Source organism: Archocentrus centrarchus, chromosome 4 (assembly GCF_007364275.1).
Source record: "Archocentrus centrarchus isolate MPI-CPG fArcCen1 chromosome 4, fArcCen1, whole genome shotgun sequence".
NCBI classification, from domain to species: Eukaryota; Metazoa; Chordata; class Actinopteri; order Cichliformes; family Cichlidae; genus Archocentrus; species Archocentrus centrarchus.
In genome coordinates, this window is record NC_044349.1 from 33,699,393 (window position 1) to 33,723,711 (window position 24,319).

General features: G+C 39.4%; 1 protein-coding gene across 1 annotated transcript in view; it reads left to right on the plus strand.

The window, feature by feature from the left end:
• slc5a9 (solute carrier family 5 member 9) overlaps positions 1-21,733 on the plus strand; it is a 61,771-nt gene extending 40,038 nt beyond the window's left edge. The window contains exons 12-14 of the mRNA XM_030726997.1: positions 7,970-8,138; positions 16,334-16,549; positions 20,827-21,733. Coding sequence (XP_030582857.1) covers positions 7,970-8,138; positions 16,334-16,549; positions 20,827-21,138 — 697 coding nt within the window. The 3' untranslated portion in view covers positions 21,139-21,733. The remainder of the gene's footprint in view (positions 1-7,969; positions 8,139-16,333; positions 16,550-20,826) is intronic.
• The last annotated feature ends 2,586 nt before the right edge of the window (positions 21,734-24,319 follow it).

The window sequence follows — 24,319 nt, forward strand, 5'->3', positions numbered from 1 at the left end:
CCACATGTTTCTATAGTAGAATCACTGTGGTGATTGCATTGAAGTCTTTTCTGTTCATACATAAAAACTAAACAAAAAGATCATATGTGATCATATGTGTGGCCTCCTTAGAATAGGGTTTTGTGTTGGTGTGTGGCACTGTAACCTCAGGTTTATATTGTTAACTGCTAATTATGTGATGAATCATTTCAGATCATTTTACAGAGTAGCACGAAAGTAATGTAATGACTAGTCTAACAAATTACTTTCTCCTTAAGTAACATACTGTATTACTTTTAAGAAAATCAGTGAGTACTGTGGTAAATGGACTAGCTCTTATATAGCGCTTTTCTACTCAGTATGAGCACTCAAAGCGCTATTACAACATGTTTACATTCACCCATGCACTCCCATTCATACAAGCACTTCCATATGTACTAAGCTAAGTGCTTTTTAATTAACTATCATTCACACACATTCATACTCCGACGGGACGGTCGGAGAGCAACTTGGGGTTAAGTATCTTGCCCAAGGATACATTGGCATGTAGCCTGGAGTAGCCAGGAATCGAACCGCTGACCTTCTGATCAGTAGGTGACCTGCTCTACCTACTGAGCTACAGCCACCCTGTGCACTTTTGAGTATTTTTGATTACTTTTGAGTAAGATTCCCAACGCTGCTAAGCATTTATTTAAAAGCACAGTATGATTCTGTATATTGCAGTCGGAAAATGAGCAAATTTTGGTATCTCATACAAAAGAGCCAAATCCAGCAACAGAAATGCCAGAAGGCATTAGACACTGGTTACTACTGGAGACAGAGCAAAGTGTGAAAGGATGTTGTATTACAACTATTACAACAGTTTATCCTAAAAAATAAATAAATAAAATCAAAACAAAACAGCAGCTCATACTAGTCAAAGGCCAAATGAAAAAGATAGGTCTTAAGAGCAGATTTAAAACTGGCCAAAGACAACGCCTATTTAATGCCTAATGGCAATGAATTCCAGAGTTTAGGAGCTGCCACAGCAAAGGCTCTGTCTCCTCTGAGCCTCCGCTGTGTCCTCGGCACATCAAGTTGCAGTTGGTCAGCTGATCTGAGTGACTGGGAAGGAGCATGTAAGTACAGCAACTCGGAAAGATAAGGTGGGGCAAGGCCATGTAATGACTTAAAAACAAATAAAAGCACTTTAAAATGGACTCTAAAATGGATGGGCAGCCAGTGCAGTGAGGATAAAACATGCTCCCTCTTCCGTGATCTTCCGTGAAGCAGCATTTTGAACCAGCTGTAGACAAGACAGGGAAGACTGGTACAGTAATCTAGTCTAGTTGTGATAAAGGCATGGATCACTTGTGTTTTTTATTTTTGCCAGCTGCCTCAAATGAAAACAAAAACTAGATCTCACCACTGAGCTGATCTGGCCCTCCAACTTAAAACTCTCATCCATCATTAAACCCAAATTTGTGACAGATGGCTTTACGTATTGTGATAATGGAGGAAATCCACCAGTGGCACTATGGCCAAAAACACTCACCTCTGTCTTTTTTCATTAAAATTCAGAAAGTTTAGAGCCATCCAAGATTTAATTTCATCAAGGCAATTAATTAAAATCTGTATCTGTTGGCTTCCTTGTGATTTAGGGGCATAAAAATCTGTGTATCATCCACATAGCAATGGAAAGCAATTTTATGCTTTCTAAGGATAGAGCCGAGGGAGAGTAGATAAAAAGAAAACAACAGAAGTCCAAGTATTGAATCCTGTGGCACCCCACACGGCAAACTAGCAGGGGATTATCTAAAATCACCTAGGTTAACATTAAAGGACCTATCAGTCAAACATGACCTAAGCCGCTCTAAGAAAGTGCCTTGGAAACCCACATACTGCTTTAAACGATGATCCCCAGTGTTGAAGGCGGCTGTCAAATCTAAGAGAAGTAAAATCATGTAGTCTCCTGCATCTGTGGCTAAAAGGATATCATTAAAAACCCTCAGCAACAGAGATTCAGTACTATGAAGAGGTTTAAAGCCAGGTTGAAAGACCTCAGGGATATTATTTTTCATCTAGTAAGGCTTTCAATTGGCTAAAAACAACTTTCTCTAGGATTTTAGACAGAAAAGGAAGCTTAGAAATGGGCCTATAATTGGATAACACAAAGGGATCAAGACCAGGGTTTTTGATCAGTGGTTGAATTGTTGCACATTTAAAAGATTTAGGAACTACGCCAGTAGACAGGCTACCATTAATGAGAGCCAGGACAAGTGGGCCTAAGACAGAAATAACCTCTTTAAAAAGTCAAGGTGGGATAATGTCATTCGGAGAGCCTGAGGGCTTCAGGTGACCAATAGTCTCATATAAGGAAGACAGAGTGACAGGCTCAAACTGGTACAAAGCAGTAGAGTGATGAACAGAGACTGTTCACAGCTGGGAATAATATATGAGCTCTAACACTGTTCACTTTATCCATAAAAAAATAGCAAAATTTCTCACATGCCTCAGGTGAAGGCTCAATGCCAGTATACTGACGGGTGTTTAAAACATTGTCAATAATATATGATGCTTGCGACAGTTACACAGAATGATGCTAGACAAGTGCTCCCGTTTGGCATCTTTCACCACTAGCTGGTAGTGATGCCAACAGTTCTTTAATTTTTGCAACGACACTTGTAACTTGTCTTTTTTCCACTTTCGTTTGGCTTTTCGGCTTTCACGTCGAGCAGCACAAGTTGTATCATTTAAGATACGACAACAATCCTAAATGTTGCAACATTCCGCTCCCAGAAATCCAGCAACTGGTCTCCTCAGTTCCTAGACATTTATAGTCTGTTGTTAAAATACTGTAGGCAATGCTACACAGCGCAAAATATTGCCCTGTTTCAACTTTTGCTGCCAAAATCTTCAAAATATTGATATTTCTCTAATGCTTATATTTTTCCTAAAATGATTCATTTTCTTAGTTTGTTCTATTGTTAATAAATAATAAGTGTTTGTGAGATTTGCAAGTCTTTGGATTGTGTTTTTATTTAAATTTTCAGAATTATGTTTGTTAAATACAGTTCCAGTTCCATCTCAATGTATAGTAAATAGCTATAATAGTGAGATTATAGTGATGATCACCATTATCTGTTGAAATGTGTCAAGAAAGATGCTTCCACAGCAACCAAGTAATACAAGTGTATATTTATAGCCGTGGCCTTAATGGGGCTTGGAGTGCATGCTGAAAGATGCTAATGCTGAAACAATTAACACAATCATTATCATTTATTACAGTCAAAAGGGCAATCATTTATTTCATACTCATTATTCATTTAATTTACTACTTTTTGCTTTTCAAATTTACATTTAACTTTAATCTCCATTTATATGACAGTGCCCCTCTGTTACAAAGGATAATTCTGGAAAGGGTGCATATCATTTGTGGCCTTCCTCTTTTAAGTTGGCCTTTGATAAGAATTTCTCACCTTCCAAACTCTTTGAGGATTGTGGCATCAATGTTCAATTCTCCAATGTGCTTGACAAGTGTTATAGCTAAAGATTACATCTTAAGACACTTTATATTGTGGCGTTTGCTCCATAATTTGTTGGACAAAGGCACAAATAAATGCAGAGTGGGGTATAAACACAGTAAAAGAGGTGAATGAAAAGAAACAGAGCGTCATAGGCATGTAAGGGTTAAAAATGATAGTGTGCAGAGGCAAAACTGCAAAAACTGTGCCTTTGTCCAACAAATTATAAAACTTATAGTTAGGGCTGGATCAGGTGACCCTGAACCATCCCTTAGTTATGCTGCAATAGGCCTAGGCTGCTGGGGCTGCTGCATCTTCTCCCTGAGTCTGCTTGGGTTCCCTCTGGGTACTCCTGCTTTCTCCCACAGTCCAAAGGCATGCATGTTAGATCAATTCTAAATTGTCCATAGGTGTGAATGTCACCTCAGGGCAATTTATATTGTAAGATAAACACTCTACAATATTAGAAAGAAGCCCCAACAATCACACGACACCCTTTGAGTAAGCACTTGGTGACAGAGGGAAGAGAAAACTCCTTTTCAACAGGAAGAAATCTCCAGGTTGAGAGAGGGGCAACGATCCATCACGACGAGTAGTGGGTGAAGGAAAAGAGAAGAAAACAGAGAGAGACAGGACAAAAAGCAAACTATGCTGATATAAGTGAGCCGGTGTTTAATAAATACTAATGATTAAATGCAGTAGAGGTGTATAAACACACAGAGTGAAAAGAGATGAGTAAAGAAGAAACTTTAAATTTCATCAAAAAATAAAGTTTTAAAAGTATACACAGTGCTAATCTAATTGTTCTAGGTTTTGTGTGGAGAAGGATTTTAAAACAAATTCTGAACTTAACAGGGAGCCAATGAAGAGAAGCTAATATGGGAGAAATGTGCTCTCTCTTTCTAGTCCCTGTCAGTACTCTCACGGTAGTGGATCAGCTGAAAGCTTTTCAGGGAACCTTTAGAACCTTTTATTCTCAGGTAGTACTCTCGCTGTAGCATTCTGTATCAACTGAAGGTTGCTGTAAAAACTCCCTGATAATAATAAATTACAATATTCCAGCCTAGAAGTAATAAATGAACTAGCTTTTCAGAATTACCCTGAGATGGGATATTTTTTAATTGATACTGAGCAAATGAATGAAAGTAATCCTACATAATTTTGCTTAACGTGCACATTGAGGGGCAAATCTTGGTCAAAAATGACTCCAAAATTCCTCAGTGTTGTAAAGCCCAAGGTAATACCATTCAAAGTATCTGGTTAGACACCATGTTTATAAGATTTTTAGTACAGAATGTAATAACGTCAGTTTTGTCTGAACTTAGAAGCAGGAAATGTCATGAACTGTTTGTGGCAGGCAAGGCAGAGAGAACCCCAATGCAAGACTCAGAGAGCTAAATTATACTTTATTATTATTCAATTCAATTCAATTCAATTTTATTTATATAGCACCAAATCACAACAAACAGTCGCCTCAAGGTTCTTTAAACTGTAAGGTAAACACCCCATAGTAATTACAGAGATTAGGTTAGATTTAACTCATTGTGCACACAAGGCACACAATGAAAAGATCATTCCAGATCACTCATCCAGAGACAAGCATCTGCGGTCATGCAGCCAGAGACCGGTGCTACAGTTAGGCAATGTGGTTTAGGTGTCTTGCCCAAGGACACGAAACGGCAACCCTACAGCTGCAAGGCGAGCCCCTACTCACTGCGCCACTGCCACTTATTAGAAAACCCAACAGTCAAAAGACCCCCTATAAGCAAGCATTTGGTAACAGTGGGATGGAAAAACTGCCTTTTAACAGGAAAAAACCTGCGGCAGAACCAGGCTCAGGAAGGGGCAGTCATCTGCTGTGACCGGTTGGGGCTGAGAGAATGTTCTGTCTCTCTCCCCACAGACATGCTGTGAAAGACAGCCAGAGATTAATAATAACTAATGATTAAATGCAGAGTGGGATATAAACAGAGTGAAAGAGCTTTATGAAAAGAAACACTCAGTGCATCATGGGACACCCCCCCCCCCCCCCCCCCCCCCCAGCAGCCTCGGCGCCTATTTCAGCATAACTAAGGCATGGTTCAGGGTGGGGTGATACGGTGCTATGACATCTTTAAGATAAGATGGGGTCTGATTATTCAAGACCTTGTATGTGAGGAGAAGGATTTTAAATTCTATTCTAGATTTAACAGGGAGCCAATGAAGAGAAGCCAATATGAGAGAAATATGCTCTCTCTATCTAGTCCCTGTCAGTACTCTAGCTGCAGCATTTTGAATCAGCTGAAGGCTTTTCAGGGAGCTTTTAGGACAGCCTGATAATAATGAATTACAATAGTCCAGCCTAGAAGTAATAAATGACTGAATTAGTTTTTCAGCATCACTCTGAAACAGGATGTTTCTAATTTTTGAAATACTGCTCAAATGCAAAAAAAAGCAGCCCTATATTAGCTTTAATTACACATGATGGAATTAATAAGGCTGGTCTGGAGCAAGCGGCATGAAAACTCTAAACTAAATTGAAACTCAAAATATAAAGGGCACATAGCAGGGAAGCCAACGACACTGACGTTAATGACACTACAATGATGAGGACGCAACAAGGAACAAGGGGAAAAGCAGACAATACAAACACAGAGTGATGATGAGGGAAGTGGAAACAGCTGGGGAAAATAGGGGACAGCACACACACAGTAAACAAAACCCAACATAAAGAACCCGGGACAAATAAAATGGGAAATGAACAAACATAACACAGACTAATCATAACATGGGGAAGCAGGTCCACAAGGAAACACCAAACAGACCTCAAGACTCAAGACACAAGAATCAGACAAGGAAGTAACGAAACAGAAAAGAAACAACACTGAAGACTAGACATGGGAGGGTGATTTCATCCCCAGTGATGGGCAAATGCCCACACACCCTTGATATTTACATCCAAATATCACATCACATTTGACCTCTGATCTCTGATCTTTTACATTTTACATCTGCCTTTCTTTCAAGTTGACCCCAAAATGTGTTATATCTTTATTGTATTGTCAAGAGAAAGAGAACGAGTTGCATACGATGTTGTATACGAACGTGTAGTTAAAAGCACTTTGAGTGGTCAGTAAGACTAGAAAAGTGGTATATAAATGTGAGTACACATACACATCTCCGCAGCTGTTTGATGAACCTTAGGCTCATACATCCTCCAATGGGAAGAAAGGATCCAGAAGGCATTTTCCAAAACCAGCCGAGCTTGGGACAGACGGTAGTTAAACATCTTGCCCAGAGTAGAAAGCCGTCATTGGCAACAAAAAGATGTGTGGCTGAGGACCTCTGTGGTCAGCTCCTAGTTAGTGGCAGGTCAGCCAGCAGTTGAAGGGTTTGACCAAAAGTTAAGTTGGCCAGAATCCCACCATCACTTGTTGTCCCATAGTCCCCAACATCAATCACTAAAAAACAGTACTAAAAAACTTCCAACTGCTTTAGAGTTAGATTGATGACTCTGAGCTATCTTCAATAACATGTCTTTTAGACCCCACCTCTATAAGAATGTTCAAAGAAAAAATTTATTAATGCTTCTATATTAAATATGATCCATTTATTTAATTTACTTGATCCAGCTGTTTATAGAACAAATAGAGTTGTTTTAATTCAACTATGTGATCATTTTCAGAGAAAATGTTTGTGAAAAGAATATAAAGATAGAGAAAAAGGAAAATAACAGATGTATTTATTTTCCTTCTTTATCCAGGCAACCTTCCCATTTATTTTTTCCAAACAAACATTAAGATTGTCAAATTATTGTTCCCACTATTAATCTACTGAAGACAAACCTTACTGTTTTTGACCTTACAGAGAGCTGAAATAATATAATAATAATAATAATAATAATAATAATAATAATAATAATAATAATAATAATAATAATAATAATAATAATAATAATAGAAAAATCTAAAATAGGGAGATTAAACACATGCAAAAAAAAAATAAATAACAGGTTCTAAAAAAACGATAATGTTCACTGAGTCACAAATAAATGATGGTGCCAGTGATTCCACAATCTTGAGGTAAATCTCACTGTACTTAGTGCAGGGTTTACTAAGACTGCAATTATGCCATTACATGACATAGAAAATCTACACATACACCTGTACATAAAGTTTCTGAGCACAGCAGGACATGTGGATACTCCATCTAGGTAGTTTGAGTAGTAGCCTCATAGTGTCATTGTATGCTACATAAAGTTTCTGCATTCTGCCTCTTTTGTATTGTCGCCACAAATGGGCAGTGTACATTGGAGTACAAAAGGCTTTAAAAAGAGCTATTTTTCCTGAGGGTGAGCACATACCAAATTTTCTGATCAGCATATTAGCTTGTGCATACATCATACAATACTGCCTATAAATGTAATCAAAAAGGTCATATAATAATAATAATAATAATAATAATAATAATAATAATAATAATAATAATAATAATGTGTATGTTTTCAGGGTGTTCATCCTTGTCTTGGTGTGTCTTAGTCTGTTGTGGATTCCTGTTGTCCAGACAGCCAATAGTGGACAGCTGTTTGACTATATTCAGTCAGTGACCAGCTTTTTAGCACCTCCCATTACTGCTGTATTCCTAATGGCTATCTTTTGGCCACGTGTCAACGAGCAGGTATGTCTTCCTCTCTAAATTAAGTTCAATTTAATTTAATTCAGTTCAGTTCAACTTAATTCCATTTAATTCGTGTGCTAAATTGGCTTGACAGTTTTTTAATAAAATGGTAAATGGACTAGTTCTTATATAGTGCTTTTCTACTCAGTATGAGCACTCAAAGTGCTTATACAACCTGTTTGCATTCACCCATGCACTCCCATTCATACAAACACTTCCATTTTTACAAAGCTAAGTGCTTTTAATTAACTAACATTCACACGCATTCATACTCCGACAGAACGGTCAGAGAGCAACTTGGGGTTAAGTATCTTGCCCAAGGATACATTGGCATGTAGCCTGGAGTAGCCAGGATTCGAACCACTGACCTTCTGATCAGTAGGCAACCTGCTCTACCTACTGAGCTACAGCCACAAATAAAATCAATATTGCAAAAGCATCAAAATACAATTAATTTCAGGTGCCGTTTACACGAAGCCGTTTTCACTGGAAACGGTGTCGTTTTGATGCGTTTCAGCCTTTCGTTTACACGATGGCGTTTCAGAAACGATCCGCGTTTACACGAGGACATGTGAAACGATGAAAACGATGTAGTTCCAATGCCAGGCCACAAGTTGGCGTTGGTTTTCTCTTTGCAGTTTGTTTACGCAAGACGCGCATGCGTGGAGTGACACAGTAGGTAGTGCGGCAAATTGTTCATTACTTACAAAACGGCCAATGTGAGAGGTTTTGTGTGGACCGATGATGAGGTTGGATCGCTGCTGCACACAACGCTGAATTACAAAACGGTAAAAACACAGGAAAAGCATAAGAAGCACTCGTGAATCCGCGAGTACTGTTTATCAGTTTGCGCGTGCGCGAAAAACTGGCCGTCGCAACCATAGTGCGCATGTGCGAGTCGAGCGTTTTCAAATCACCCCGGTTTCAAGTGTTTACACGAAAACGCAAGCCGGTGCGTTTCTGAAACGCTCCACTCTGGACCCCGTTTCTGAAACACATCGTTTTCACTCTGTTGTCGTGTAAACAGAAGGCCGAAACGCATCAAAACGACACCGTTTCAAAATGAAAACGGTCTCGTGTAAACGGCACCTCACTTTAATTGAATATATATCTTCTTTTGGCTGTTCGCTTTAGGGGTTGCTACAGCAGATTTATCTCTCTCATCTCATCCTATCCCTAGTATGCTTATCTGTCACGCCAGTCATCTTCACATCCTCCTTCAGTACACTCATGAATGTCTTCTGACGTCTTCCTCTTTTCCTCCTGCCTGGCAGCTCCATATTTGACACCCTGTGTCTAATAAGGTGGGGGAATAATTAATTGATCCCCTCCTGAATTTTTAAGTTTGCTCACTTACAAGAACAGTCTCTGAATTTTATAGTTGTTTAATTTTAATGGAGAAAGACAGAATATCAACCAAAAATCTAGACACCCCCCCCCCACACACACGCACGCACGCACGCACACACACACACACACACACACACACACACACATTTAAAAAAAGTTATATTTGCATGTCATTGAGTTAAATAAGTATTTGATCCCCTAAATCCTAACCAGAATTCTGGCTCCCATGTGACACAATGAATTACAGTTACAATTGCAATTAGAGATACTCTCATTATATTATAATGCACATCTGTCCACAGATTCAATTTGTTACATTCCACCACCATGGACAAGATCAAAGAGCTGTCAAAAGAAGTCAGAGGCTAGATTAAGGATTGTAGACCTGCACAAGACTGGAATGAACTTGAAAGACCATCAGACCATCAGCAAAAAGCTTGATGAGAAGGTGGCAACTGTTGGTGTGATTATTTGGAAATGAAAGAATTATAAAATGACCATCAATTGCCCTTGGTCTGGAGTTCCATGCAACATCTTGCCTCATGGTAAAGGTGAATGGACTAGTTCTTATATAGCACTTTTCTATTCAGTATGAGCACTCAAAGCGCTTATACAACATGTTTTACATTTACCCATGCACTCCCAGTCATACAAGCACTTCTATGTTTTTACTAAGCTAAGTGCTTTTAATTAACTAACATTCACACTCCGACGGAACGGTTAGGTATCTTGCCCAAGCGTACATTGGCATGTAGCCTGGAGTAGCCAGGAATCGAACCGTTGCCCTTCCGATCAGCAGGTGACCTGCTCTACCTACTGAGCTACAGCCACCTCATGGGTGAGGATGATCATGAAAAAGGTGGTGGATCAGCCCAGTCCTCACAAGGTTCCCCTGCTCAATTAGGCACATGTACAGGCCCATCTTAAGTGGCAAACTTAAGATGAACATCTAAATGATTTATCTAATTGATTCAGAGAAGGCTTGGAAGAAAGTGCTGTGGTCAGACAAAATCAAAGTGAGCACTTTGGCATCAACTTGACCTGCTGTGTTTGGAGGAAGAGAAATCCTGAGTATGACCCAAAGAGCACCATCTCCACAACCTAAGAATGGAAATGAAACATTATGCTTTGGGGCTGTTTTTCTGCTAAGGGTACAGGATGACTTCACCACACTGACGAGCCAATGGATGTGGCCATGTACTTTAAAATCTTGGACTAGAAGCTCCTATCCTCAGCCAGAAACATGGGTCGTGCATGACAATCACCCCAAAAAATACCACCAAGGCAATAAAGGAGTGGCTAAAGAAGGTGCACATTAATGCCATGGAGTGGCCTAGCCAATCTCTGGATCTCAGTCCCATGGTAAATGGAGTAATCTTTATAAGGCACTTTTCTACTCTAGCCGAGTATCTGACACTCACTCAGTATCTTGCCAAAGGATACTTTGGCATGCAGACTGTAGCAGCCAGGAACTGAACCACTAACCTTCTAGATGTAGATCTAGCAGATGCCCCGCTCTACATCCTGAGCCACAGGCACCCCTATCTGTGGAGGGAGTTCAAATTGCCAAGCAGCAGCCAAGAAACCTAAAGAAGAGTGGGCCAAAATCTCCTGAAATACAGTCGTCCCTCGCTATATTGCAGTTCACTTATTGCGACTTCACTATATCGCAGATTTTTTTTAAAAATTACTAATTTTGTTTTTGAGTTTTCACTATATTGCGGGATTTTGCGATATATAGGTAATTCTGTAACACCCCGTAACTATGTTCATCACTCGGACAAAGAGATACGCCTATGCCTTTAGCGGAAATAGAAGTAATGGCTAAGGACGAAGATACTACACCACTTTCATCACATTGGTACTGCACAGCTATATAATTCATCATCTTCATCATTCAAGTTGTAGTAAGAGCATGGGAAAGGTTTATATGAATGTAGGAAGGGTTTATAAAAACTTAAAATATATATAAATAGTAAAATAAATATAGAATAAATTTTGCGGATTTTCATCTATTGAGGGGTCTCTGGAACGTAAACCCTGCAATAGGGGAGGGATCACTGTATATGCAAACCTGGTGACCAACTGCAAGATAAATATTACCATGGTCAAATTCTTATTTCACTCAGTGACATGCCAATACATTTCTAACTTTCATGTAATGTGTTTTCTCTGGATATTTTGTTTGTTATGATACTACCATTAAAATGAGGAACTTTTCTTTTCTTTGTAAACTTGCAAATTCTGTAGAGGATCAAATAATTATTTCCCTTACTATATATCCACTATCACTCCTTTGCACATCTTAGCCTTGCATCTCTAACTTTGTCTCCAAACCACTCTACCTGAGCTGTCCTTCTGAAATACAAATTTCTTATCCTATCCATTCTGGTCAGTCCCAACACAAATCTTAACAATTTCAACGCTGACATCTAGAGCATAGCCTTCTGTCTTTTTGTTAGTGCCACATCACAGCATGTCTCACTACTTTTTTGTAAACCTCACCTTTCAGTCTTGCTGCTAAAGTAAATAGTGTGCTGTCTGATAATGTTAGGCTCGGTGGGTGTTTCCCGAGGTTCTGTGATAGGCCCTCTGTTGCTTAGCCTCTATATCAATACCATTCGTAAGTGTGTCAAAGCATTAATACGCAAATGTATGCTGATGATTCTGTTATTTATCCGGCCTGTTAAGGTTCAACACACAGGCACATCATGTACATTGTATATAGTGTTATTATTATTAGTAGTATTAAGGTTAATATTGTTTGTTGATTTTATATATATTCTTTTCTTAATAGTGTGAATTATTATATCTTTATTTATATTTATAATAACTGCGGCTGCTGTTACACCCAAATTTCCCCTCTGTGGGACAATAAAGGCTGTTTCTTCTTCTTCTTCTTCTTATGCACATGCAAAAACTACAGAGCTTCCAGTAAAGAAATTAACTATTGCAAGGACAGTGCTGTCCTGAGCTCCCTTCCCAGACGTCTCAACCCCCATTCACACCTTTGTTCCAGTGACCTCAATAGGCCACATGAAACAATAGAGCGAAGTCCTAAATTGGTTTCAACTGAAACCACTGTTTGAAATGACCCACGCCTCCCTTCACACATGGGCACATGTGTTTACACACATGAACAATAGAGGGTCATAACCACCTCCAGGGGACTACGCCCACAGGGGTTTAAATACCTGGGTCTCTCCACCATTTGGTTGAGAACTGAAGAAGCCTTTCGGATGAGAGGTGAAACGTCTTCAAGAAACAAAAAGAAGTCAAGTCGCCTTTTTTCAAGCTCCAGAGACTACTATGACCTGGATGACTGAGAATCTACTCAGACATATTGCCTTGCACTTTGGGAGGAACACCCTTCAATTGGTGCGGGAGTATGAAAGGGACTCAAGAAAGCTAGCGGACTACAGGAAACACCTTCGTTTCAACTTGAGATGCAGACAGTCCAGACTGGTTCCCAAGAGTTTGCACCTTGGGTCCACAGTAAAAGGACATAGGGCTGATCAAATTCTATGGAGAGCACAGAACCACCTTTTGAGTGAACAGGTCCATTTCACCATAGATGCACTCCAGAACAAAATCCACCAGACTCAGCAGAAACTCTCATCACTCTTACCTCACACCATCTTAGAAGAAGTTTTTACATTTGTGGACAAAGCCCAGCTCGCACAACACATCAAAGGCAAGGACAGACAACTACGTAAATTTCAAACTCTGCAAACCAAGGCATACCATTCATCTGTTAACAAACAGGACGACACCATAAGCAATGGAAACCAAGGAAAGTGGGTGAAGAACCTATCAGACAGGATCCTCACCAAACCAAAAGAAAATGTGCTAGCCAAAGGACTCAACTTTGCCATAGCCCCACAACAGTTTCCCATAGTAGACCTCATCACAGCAACAGAAACCGCTATAAGAAATAACAAACTTTCTCATCCTGAAGCAGAACAGATCAGGATGAAAGTTTCAGCCACTCTCTCCAGTGCAAGACTTCCTCCATCCAACCTCACCATTCAGGAGAAGAAGGCCATCACAGCCCTAAATAAGGATCAAAACATCACCATACTGCCAGCTGACAAGGGGAGGTGCACTGTTGTCCTGAATTCATCGGATTACCACAACAAAATTATTACACTCGTCAGTGACAACAATACTTATGAGGTCTTGAGACGTGATTCCACAAGCAACTACAAGAAAAAAGTCATTTGCTGCCTGCAACAACTTGAAAAGGAAAAAGCCATTGACCGCCCCACTTACTACTGCCTGTACCTTGGAGAAGCCACTCCATGCATTTATGGACTCCCAAAGATCCACAAAGAAGGAGTCCCACTCCGACCCATTATCAGCAGTATAAACTCGGTCACCTACAACATTTCCAAACACCTCGCCACCATCTTATCACCGCTTGTTGGCATCACACCCCACCACATTGAAAACTCTACAGATTTTACTAACAAGGTCAAGAATCTTGTACTGAATCCAGATGAAACCAGGGTGTCCTTTGATGTGGTTTCACTTTTCACTTGCATACCCACAACTGAGGCAGTGGAGACCGTCAGAAGACGACTACAGGAAGACGATTCCTTACTGAACAGAACCAGCTTCACCCCAGATCAGATTTGTGCACTTTTAGATCTCTGCCTTACCACAACATATTTTAAATACAATGATGGATTCTACAGACAGAAGCATGGATGTGCCATGGGCTCCCCAGTGTCTCCCATTGTAGCCAACCTTTACATGGAGGAAGTAGAAAATAAAGCTCTTGGTTCTTTCAAAGGGGTGGCACCTAGCCACTGGTACAGATATGTAGATGACACCTGGGTCAAAATCAAAACCCAAGAAGTAGAAGCCTTCACTCGTCACATCAACTCAGTGGATAAATACATACGTTTTACCAGGGAGAACATCAGAGATAACAAGTTACCATTCCTGGACTGTGCAGTGCTTATCGAGGAAGATGGAAGCCTCAACATTGAAGTTTACCGGAAGCCCACACACACAGACCAGTATCTCCTCTTTGACTCCCACCACCCTCTGGAACACAAACTTGGGGTGATCAGGACCCTACAACACCCAGCGGAAAGTGTTCCCTCTAAGGCAGAAGGGAAACAAAAGGAACACACACACATTGAGAAAGAAAGAAGTATGACATCTCAGTATACTTCAAACCAAGTCACACCCTAAGGACAAACCCCCCAAACACAAGATCAGCAATGTAGTGTATGCTGTCCAGTGCAGTGAAGAGTGCTCCGACCTCTACATTGGAGAAACCAAACAGCCTCTTCACAAACGAATGGCACAACATAGAAGAGCCACCTTGACAGGACAAGACTCAGCTGTACATCTGCATCTGAAGGAGAAAGGGCACTCTTTTGAGGATGCCTATGTTCACATTTTGGACAGGGAAGACAGATGGTTTGAAAGAGGAGTGAAAGAAGCATCTGTGTCCACTGTGAACAACCATCATTGAACAGAGGAGGTGGATTACGTCACCAGACAACAATTGCAATGGGATCATGGAGTGCCTTGACCAGTCCTGTCTTACTCTTACTTAAAGGGATGTTCTTCTCTAAAACAAAAACAGTCTGTTAGAGCAAACATTTCTATTGAGGATGAGAAGACTGAAATTGTGAGTGAGTTTAAATATCTTGGTATGATTCTTGATTTAAATCTTAGTCTTAAGTCTCATGTAAAGAAATTGATTAAGACTATTAAATAAATTTCAGGCACATTAGAGGCTGCCTTTCAGTGGATGTGGCTAAGACCCTCATACATACCATGATCCTTTCCCATATGTCATATTGTTTAACATGTTGTGGACAAGCTCGGGAAACAGTCACTAAACCACTGGAGTCTCTTTATAAACAAACTCTAAAAATGATGGGCAAAAAATCTGCACAGTATCATCATTGTAAGATTCTGAGGAGGCATCATTTAATTAAGTCTGAAATTTTTAAAATTATTTTCCAATATGTGTTTAGTGTTTAGGATTTTAAATGGTTTGGCCCCTCCTCCACTGGTTCATTTTATGAATAAAATTGATGAGGATATCTTCAACTAAAGATTGTATTGTACCCTTTCATTATTCTGCTTTTGGACAATCAGCATTTACTGTGAAAACCTCCAATCAATGGAATGCTCTGCCCAGTATCATTAAGAACTGCAGCTCTATCAACAGCTTTTGTGTATATATTATTATTATATTATTTACTTTGTTTATACTCCACTCTGCATTTAATCATTAATTGTTATTAATCTCTGGCTCTCTTCCACAGCATGTCTTTCTCTCCCCTCAGCCCAACCGGGCGTGGCAGATGACTGCCCCTCCCTGAGCCTGGTTCTGCTGGAGGTTTCTTCCTGTTAAAAGGGAGCTCATAGGGGGTCGTTTTGACTATTGGGTTTTCTCTGTATTATTGTCGGGTCTTTACCCACAATACAAAGCTCCTTGAGGCAACTGTTTGTTGTGAACTGGCATGTTATGTGGATGCTTTGTGTCTTTTTTATGTGATATCCTATTGTAGTGATCCTTTGTATGTAACCTGCCAAGGGACTGCAGATGTAAAATAGCTTTAAGCTAACTCTGGTACAGTGCATCAAATGTAATATTTATGTTAATATTGTAAATGGTCCCTTTTTAAATAAATGAATAAAAAAAGAGAAAAAGAAACAAAAGAAAAGACCTTTCAACAGAAAGACAAGCACAATTTAAACCACAAAATACAACCTTCAAAAGACGTAGAACCCTTTAAAATTTGTGTTTGTTTTTCATTTGTTTGCCAGTTCCATATTTATTCAGCATTTAACACTGTGTGTGTTATGTGTCTCAGGGTGCATTCTGGGGTCTGGTGACTGGACTATTGCTAGGACTGATCCGCATGGTACTGGAGTTCTCCTATATGCCGCCTTCCTGTGGCCAGCCTGATCATCGGCCTGCTATCCTAACTGATGTCCACTACTTATACTTTGCTCTCATCTTATTAGCTCTCACGTGCCTTATCATTGTTGTAGTCAGCCTGGCCACTACCCCAATACCTAAAGAACATGTAAGGAACATACCACATATTTATTTTATCTATGTTGTGATCTCTGGAGTGACAAACAGAAGATGTCTACTGAGCAATTACCAGTTTACTCAGTGCTTATCTAGCATATTATTCCTATTGCAAGCCTGAAAGAGAATATTTACAACAGGCAGAGACAGAGGCAGAAGCAAAGTGTAACCTAGTTTATCAATTCATTTTGATAACTTGGATGCCAATCTTCTTCTTTCGACTGCTCCCTTTAGTGTTTGATATTATGGATCATCTGCCTCCATCTCACCCAATCTCTAGCATCCTTGGCATGTGCACTTTCACTACATCCATGAATTTTTTCTGTAGTCCTTTTCCCCCTGCCTGGCAGCTCCATGTTCAACATCCTTTCCCCTATATATCCACTATCATTCTCGGCACATGTCCAAACCATCTCAGCCTCGCCTCTTCAACTGTGTCTCTAAACTGCTCAACCTGAGCTTTCCCCCTGATATGCTTATTTCTTGTCCTGTCCATTATGGTCACTCCCAATGAAAAGCTTAACAATTTCAACTTTGCCATCTCAAGCTCAGTTTTCTGGCTTTTTGTAGTGTCATGTTTTCAAACCATAGGAGCCTATCCCAGCTATCCTTCTGTCACAAATCACTCTTGACACTCATCTCAACCCACGCCACTCTGCCTGCACTCTCTTCTTCATCTCTCATGTGCATTGCTCATTACTTTATGTAATTAACCCCAGGCATTTAAACTCATCCACCTTCACTACCTCTACTTTGCAGTTTCACTGTTATATCTGCATCCCTCTCATTCCCACACATATTCTGTCTTGCTTTTACTGACTTTTACTCATGTTCCTGAACATATCTCCACCTCTCCAGGATCTTCTCCATCTGCTCCCTAATCTCAATACAGATCACAATGTCGTCTGCAAATATCGTAGTCCATGCAGACTCCTGCCTGACCTCATCTGTCAACCTGTTCCTCACCACTTTAAACAAAAAGGGGCTCAGAACTGATCCCTGATGTAATCCCACCCACCCTTGAACCCATCTGTCAGTCCTGCAGATGATGTCTTAGCACTGTCATGCTGTTCTCATATGTGGTAAATGGTAAATGGTAAATGGACTAGTTCTTATATAGTGCTTTTCTACTCAGTCAGAGCACTCAAAGCGCTTATACAACATGTTTTACATTCACCCATGCACTCCCATTCATACAAGCACTTCCATGTTTACTAAGCTAAGTGCTTTTAATTAGCTAACATTCACACACATTCATACTCCCACAGGACGGTCGGAGAGCAACTTGGGGTTAAGTATCTTGCCCAAGGATACATTGGCATGTAGCCTGGAGTAGCCAGGAATCGAACCGCTGACCTTCCGATCAATAGGTGACCTGCTCTACCTACTGAGTGTTTCCTGCACCACTCTCACATGCTTTTCTGCCACTTCCTGCTCCTTTCTTGGCACTCTATCATATCATTTTTCTAGATCCACAAAAACACAGTCCAACTCCTGCCTTCTCTGGCCTTCTCTGGCCTTCTCTGTACTTCTCCATCAACACTCTCACACAAACATCACATCTGTAGTGCGTTTTCTTGGCATGAAGCCATACTGCTGCTCGCTGATCATCACCTCTGTCCTTAGCCTAGTTTCAACAGGTCTGTTCTATAACTTCATGGTATGACTCATTAACTTTATCCCTCTGTAGTTGCTACAGCTCTGCACATCACCCTTGTTCTTGAAAATTGGTATTAGTACACTTCCTCATTCCTCAGGCATCCTCAAGATTGTGTTAAAAATCTGGTTAAACTGTTCACTGCCCCATCTCATAAACATCACTATATAGCCACAGGTATGCCATCTTGACTAATTGCCTTTCCACTCTTCATCTTTTTCATAGCTGCCCTCACTTGGATTACTTGGATATAAATATTATAAAACAAATCCAATATAAAATATGGTGTAAAAGGTTCCAGTGTCAGCTGAAACTTCCCAAAGTCAATGCTTCAATTTATTTGTCCAACATCTTTAATACACAGTTCAATTAAGTTCAGTTCAATTCAGTTTTATTTCTATAGCACCAAATAACAACACCAATCATCTCAAGGCACTGTATATTGTAAGATAAAGACCTTGCAATAATAGTGAGAAAAACTCCTTTATAACAGGAAGAAGCCAGGCTCAGGGAGGGTCAGCCATCTGCTGCAAGTGGTTGGTTGTGTGGGGAGGGAGAAAGGACAAAAGACATACTTCTGAAATCTTGTTGAAGAGAGAAAGTTTAAAAATAACAAGTGACTAAATGCAAACTGGTATAGAATAGAATGCCTTTATTGTCATTATACAGGATGTACAATGAGATTTATTTATATATATGAACACATAAAGAGTGAAAAGAGGTGAGTGAAGATGAAATGCTCAATGCATCATGGGAAGGCCCCCAGCAGCCTAGGCCTATTGCAGCCTAACTAAGGAAGGGTTCTGTGTTACCTGATCCAGTCCCAACTATAAGCTTTGTCAAAAAGGAAAGGTTTAAGCTTAATTTTAAAAATAGAGAGGGTGTGTGTGTCTCCCAAATCCAAACCGGGAGCTGGTTCTACAGAAGGGGCCCTGGAAGCTGAAGGCTCTTCTTCCCATTCTGTTTTTAAATACCCTAGGAACCAGCAGTCTGCTCTATTTTGGTAATATGGTACTATGAGGTCTTTAATATAAGATAGGGCCTGAGTATTTAAGACTTTGTACATAAGGAAGATTTTACATTTTATTCTGGCTTTAACAGGGAGCCAATAAAGAGAAGCTATTATGGGAGAAATATGCTCTCTCTTTCTAGTCCCTGTCAGCACTCTCATAGTAGTGGATCAACTGAAAGCTTTTCAGGGAACTTTTAGAACAGCCTGATAATAATGAATTGCAATAGTCCAGCTTTGAAGTAATACGTGCATGAACTAGTTTTTCAGCATCACACTGAGATGCTGAGATGTTTTAAGGGATATTGCACAAATGCAAGAAAGCAGTGCAGGACATATCCTAGTCAAAAATGACTCCAAGATTTCTTGCAGTGTTACTGGAGGCCAAGGTAGCATCATCCAGAATAACTAATCATTTAGACACCATGTTTCTAAGATTTTCTAGGGCTGAGCACAATAACCTCAGTTTTATCTGAATAAAAGGCAGGAATTTCAGGTCATCCAGGCCTTTATGTCTTTAAGACATTCCTGTAGATTTATCTAATTAATGTGTGTCATCTGGCTTCATGGATAGATAAATCTGGGTATCATCTGCATAGGAAAATGTATGCTATGGCTTCTAATGATACTAAGGGAATCATGTATAATTAAATAGAATTGAACCTAGCACAGAACCTTGTGGAACTCCATAATTAACCTTCGTGTGTGAAGAAGACTCCCCATTTACATGAACAAATTGGAATCTATTAGATAAATATGATTCAAACCACTGCAGCACAGTAGCTGTTAATACCTATGACATGCTGTAATCTCTGTAATAAAATATTATGGTCAGCAGTATAGAAACCTGCACTGAGGTCTAGGAGGACAACCACAGAGCTTTTTACTGTTATTACTTTGCTCATAAAAATAAATATTTTAGTGAAAATATTTTGATAATATTTGGGCATTTTTGGGGAACCATTTTCAAATAGCTATAGCTAGGAACGTATGGTATGTCATCCAGTTTTTTAGGTCAAATATCTCCTTCTGTTGCTTAAGGAATATGAAATTTCAAAAGTGTAGCTTAAGTTCAATATAAAATTTTCCAAGCTTTAATTTGCTTGAAAATTTAATACTACAGCCTGCACTTGTCATAGTCTATGTTATGGTTTGGACTCTGACACAGACTTGGAATTAAAGTTAACAGGTTTATTTGCAATGAAGGAAAGGTGAGAGTTTGACAGCTGAAGGATTTCCAGTTAGCGAATCCAAGGCTCCAGTACAGATAGGCCCACAGATAAATCTCTCCACAGGGAAAAACTCTTTCTCAGTAACTCTAGTAATAATGATGTATGAACTATTGCCTGTTACAATACAGTTATTATAAATAATGACATCAAATTGAAGTTGCTAGATGATGTATTTTTGTTTGTTTTTTTGTTTTGGAAATAATAAATAATACAATAAAACTTTATTTAATTTTTTTTGCAAACTCTAATACATTTAAAGCTATGCATCTAATTTGAGTAATTTCATGGTATATTTTGTTCCTTCTACTGGTCTTGAAATGATAATGCCAGTTTTAATTTTTCCGTGCTTTATCTCCTCCTTTCATGTCTAGCTCTATAGGCTGACCTGGTGGTCCAGACATAGCCTCGAGCCTCAAACGGACCACTCAAGTCTTCAGATCACCACTGACCCAGTCGACTGTGACCTCAGGTCTGACTCTGATCGCTTGCCAGAATCCAGTTGTAAAAAAATTGTTCTGTGGCTCTGTGGTTTGACTAGTTCACAGACTCAGTCTGCACCTCCAGTGATTCAGAACAGTGAAACAAACTTCCTCCAGGAGAAGCCACTCTGGAAAGGCATCTGCAATGTTAATGCTCTGCTATTGCTGGCTGTTAATGTGTTTCTCTGGGGATACTTTGCTTAATGTCCAGGTTTCATGAAATCTTCAACAAGTTATTGCTTTTCCTTACTTATCTATTTTTGGTTACTTTACTATTCTAAACTAAATGTATTCAGGAAACAAAAAGTGGTACCAAAAAGAGATTCTCAGATATTTATGAAATAATAACTCATTCTTTAGTGATTCATAAATGTATTGTGTTCAAGCTTTCTCTCAATAATCTACTATACAGTTTACTGTAGTATATAGTAAGATTTCAACATCCAGGTTTGAAAGAAAAGTTCTATGCTATAAATTACTTACCTTCTTGTGTAACAACATGTAATTTTATTTGAATGCTAGCAAGTCCTAGCTCATCTAATGTGTAACTGTGTACTGTCAGGTGAAAATAGGCTTATTGTCAGACAAAATATAAATAATGACTTTGCCCATATTCTATGGGTAATAATCCAAACTTAAGCTATTAAGAGCAGGAATCAATACATTATCCCTTGAGTCTTTCTAAACTTGGGATCTGCATCTTGGTTGAGAGCTGGTTAGTGTAGGATACTGAACCGCAAGTGTGGTCTCTTAAAAGGCATTTAATAAAGAATGAAATGACTGAGAAATTATGGGTATTCAGGAGAAAAAAATTCACACTCTTGCAAACTGCTGCAACCACAGCAACTTTCAATAAAGGGTTTCAATATATATTCAAATGCTGTTTGGCCTTTATTATGTAAGTTATCCTGACACATTTGGTGACATCTTTCTTAACCATTGGTACTTGGTTTATGATTCCTTTTCCCATAACTTTTTGAGCTAGCCCGGAAAGCCGAAATCCTCCACCGACACCCTGATTTGTGTACATACAGTGCTCCCTTTGTACGAATAGCCTTCACTTCAGCACAGAGGGGATATCCCCCCACCCCTGGACCTTGCGGCAAACAAAGCTGCAACTTTTCCAGAGAGACTTGTCACAAATGGAGCCCTGCTCGGCGGGAGGTCATTGTTGTCACTATGGGTGTGCAAATGTAGCGGTATACAGCAGTTAGTGCTGGCGAGTTCAATGACCGTTTTTGGGATTTTGCCTCTATCAAAAAGGACACGTTGCTGTTTGACCCTGATGACGCTTCACCTCACCTGCAGCTACACCTGCAGCTGGAGCTAACTGAGCTTCAATGGGACAGCCAGCATTTCTCTCTCACCTTTTTACCAGTGTCGTGCCAAAAAAAAAAATATTTGCTGTATTTAAACTGGTGTAAATGACTTTTTGGCCTGTAATCAATCATTTTGAGTGAGAAAGAGCACTCCTGTCACAGGTAGAAGCTGCAATCACATTTTGGCAAAATGACTTCTCTATATTCTTTATTTAAAAAAAAAAAGAAAACTCACTTTTTCAGAGATCTGGCCAAGAGGGCAGTAGAAGTTGCAGCAAATATAACATCACAGCTTTATAAAGATAGTTTAAAGTGCCAAAAAGGACTAGGTTGATTATAATATAGATACAATAACACAGTCATAAAGATACTTGCAAAACAGGTAATTTCTTTATTTCATTTATAAGGCCTTCATAAATCCTGCTGACTACAGTCTACTTGCTAATATAAGCAGAGGCATTATACATAAAAAAAAACACATAAAAACATCAGAAATATACTTTTTTTTTTCTGAAATCACTTTTTGGCAAAAGATCACTTTTTGGCACAACACCGGTCAAGATCCAGTGATGCGAACATTTGCAAAGAAAATATTCAGCTTGTTTGGATCCACATGTTTGTGTGCAGAGTTTCTCTGTTCTGAACTTAAACAAGAAACACTTGAGATCCAGACTAAGTGACTCCCACCTATGTGACATTTTACGCATGTCTACCACTGGAGCCAGACCTGCCCTCTGTCAGTAGCTTACCTGTTGCCCTGTAATTAGAATTACACAACAGTATTTTACAGTTTCTCTATGTCATAAATTTCAGCTGGAAATTCAGAGATCTTTTATGCTCTACATTTGCTTACTTCATGTTTGTTTGAGGCATGGAAATGAAAGCATTAAATAACAATATTTATTTGCATCTTTTATTCTTTAAAATAATGTCATCAGGGACTGTTGGCCCTCGGGCACTTTCACATTGTCAAGTCTGGCCCTCCTTGATAAAAATTTGGACATCCCTGTTCTACATCCATTATGTGACTGGTCTGTTCTTGTAGATTTATCCATACTAGAGTTTAGTGTTCACTTAAAATCTCCTCCGATTATATAATATCCTCCAAACATTGATAAAATAAGAAACAGACGTAGATAAAAATTATGATTATCTGTGTTTGGGTCATACACATTCACTAAATTGAAATTTTCTGATCAAAAGCAATCTTAGTTTATTAAGTATCTTTCCATTCTATCTTTTATGACATCTTTCACAAGAAATTGAATTGTTTTATGAATAAAAGTCATAACACCTCTGGGCTGGGATGAGAATGTCACTGTATACACATCCTTGCCACCACCTCCTAAATTTTTTTATTATCCTCATCAAAAAGATGGATTTCCTGTAGAAACACTATCTTGGAATCTATATCTTATCTTACTAAATATTCCACAGTCCACTGTTTGTGGTATTATGACAAAAGTGTAAGGGATTGGGAATGACAACAACTCAGCCACGAAGTGGCAGGCCATGTAAAAAAAATCACAGGTGTCAGCAGCATATAGTAAACAGAGGTGTCCAACTTTCTGCAGAGTCAGTCACTACAGACCTCCAAATCTCATGTGGCCTTCAGATTTGCTCAAGAACAGTGTATAGAGAGCTTCATGGAATGGGTTTCCATGGTCAAGCAGCTGCATCCAAGCCTTACATCACCAAGTGCAATGCAAAGTGTTAGATGCACTGGTGTGAAGCACACCACCACTGGACTATAGAGCAATGAAGATGTGTTTTCTGAAGTGAAAAATCATGCTACTCCATCTGGCAATCTAATGGATGAGTCTGTCTTTGGCAGATGCCAATTGTAAACTTTGGTGGAGGGGAGATTATGATGTGGGGCTGTTTTTCAGGAGTTGGCCTCGGCCTCTTAGTTCCAGTGAAAAGAACTCTTAATGCACCAGTGCACAAAACAGTCCATAAAGATATGGATGAGTGAGTTTGGTGCGGAGGAACTTAACTGGCCTACATAGAGTCCTGACCTCAACGTTTAAACAAACAAAAGGCTTGACATAGTATGGGATGGAAAT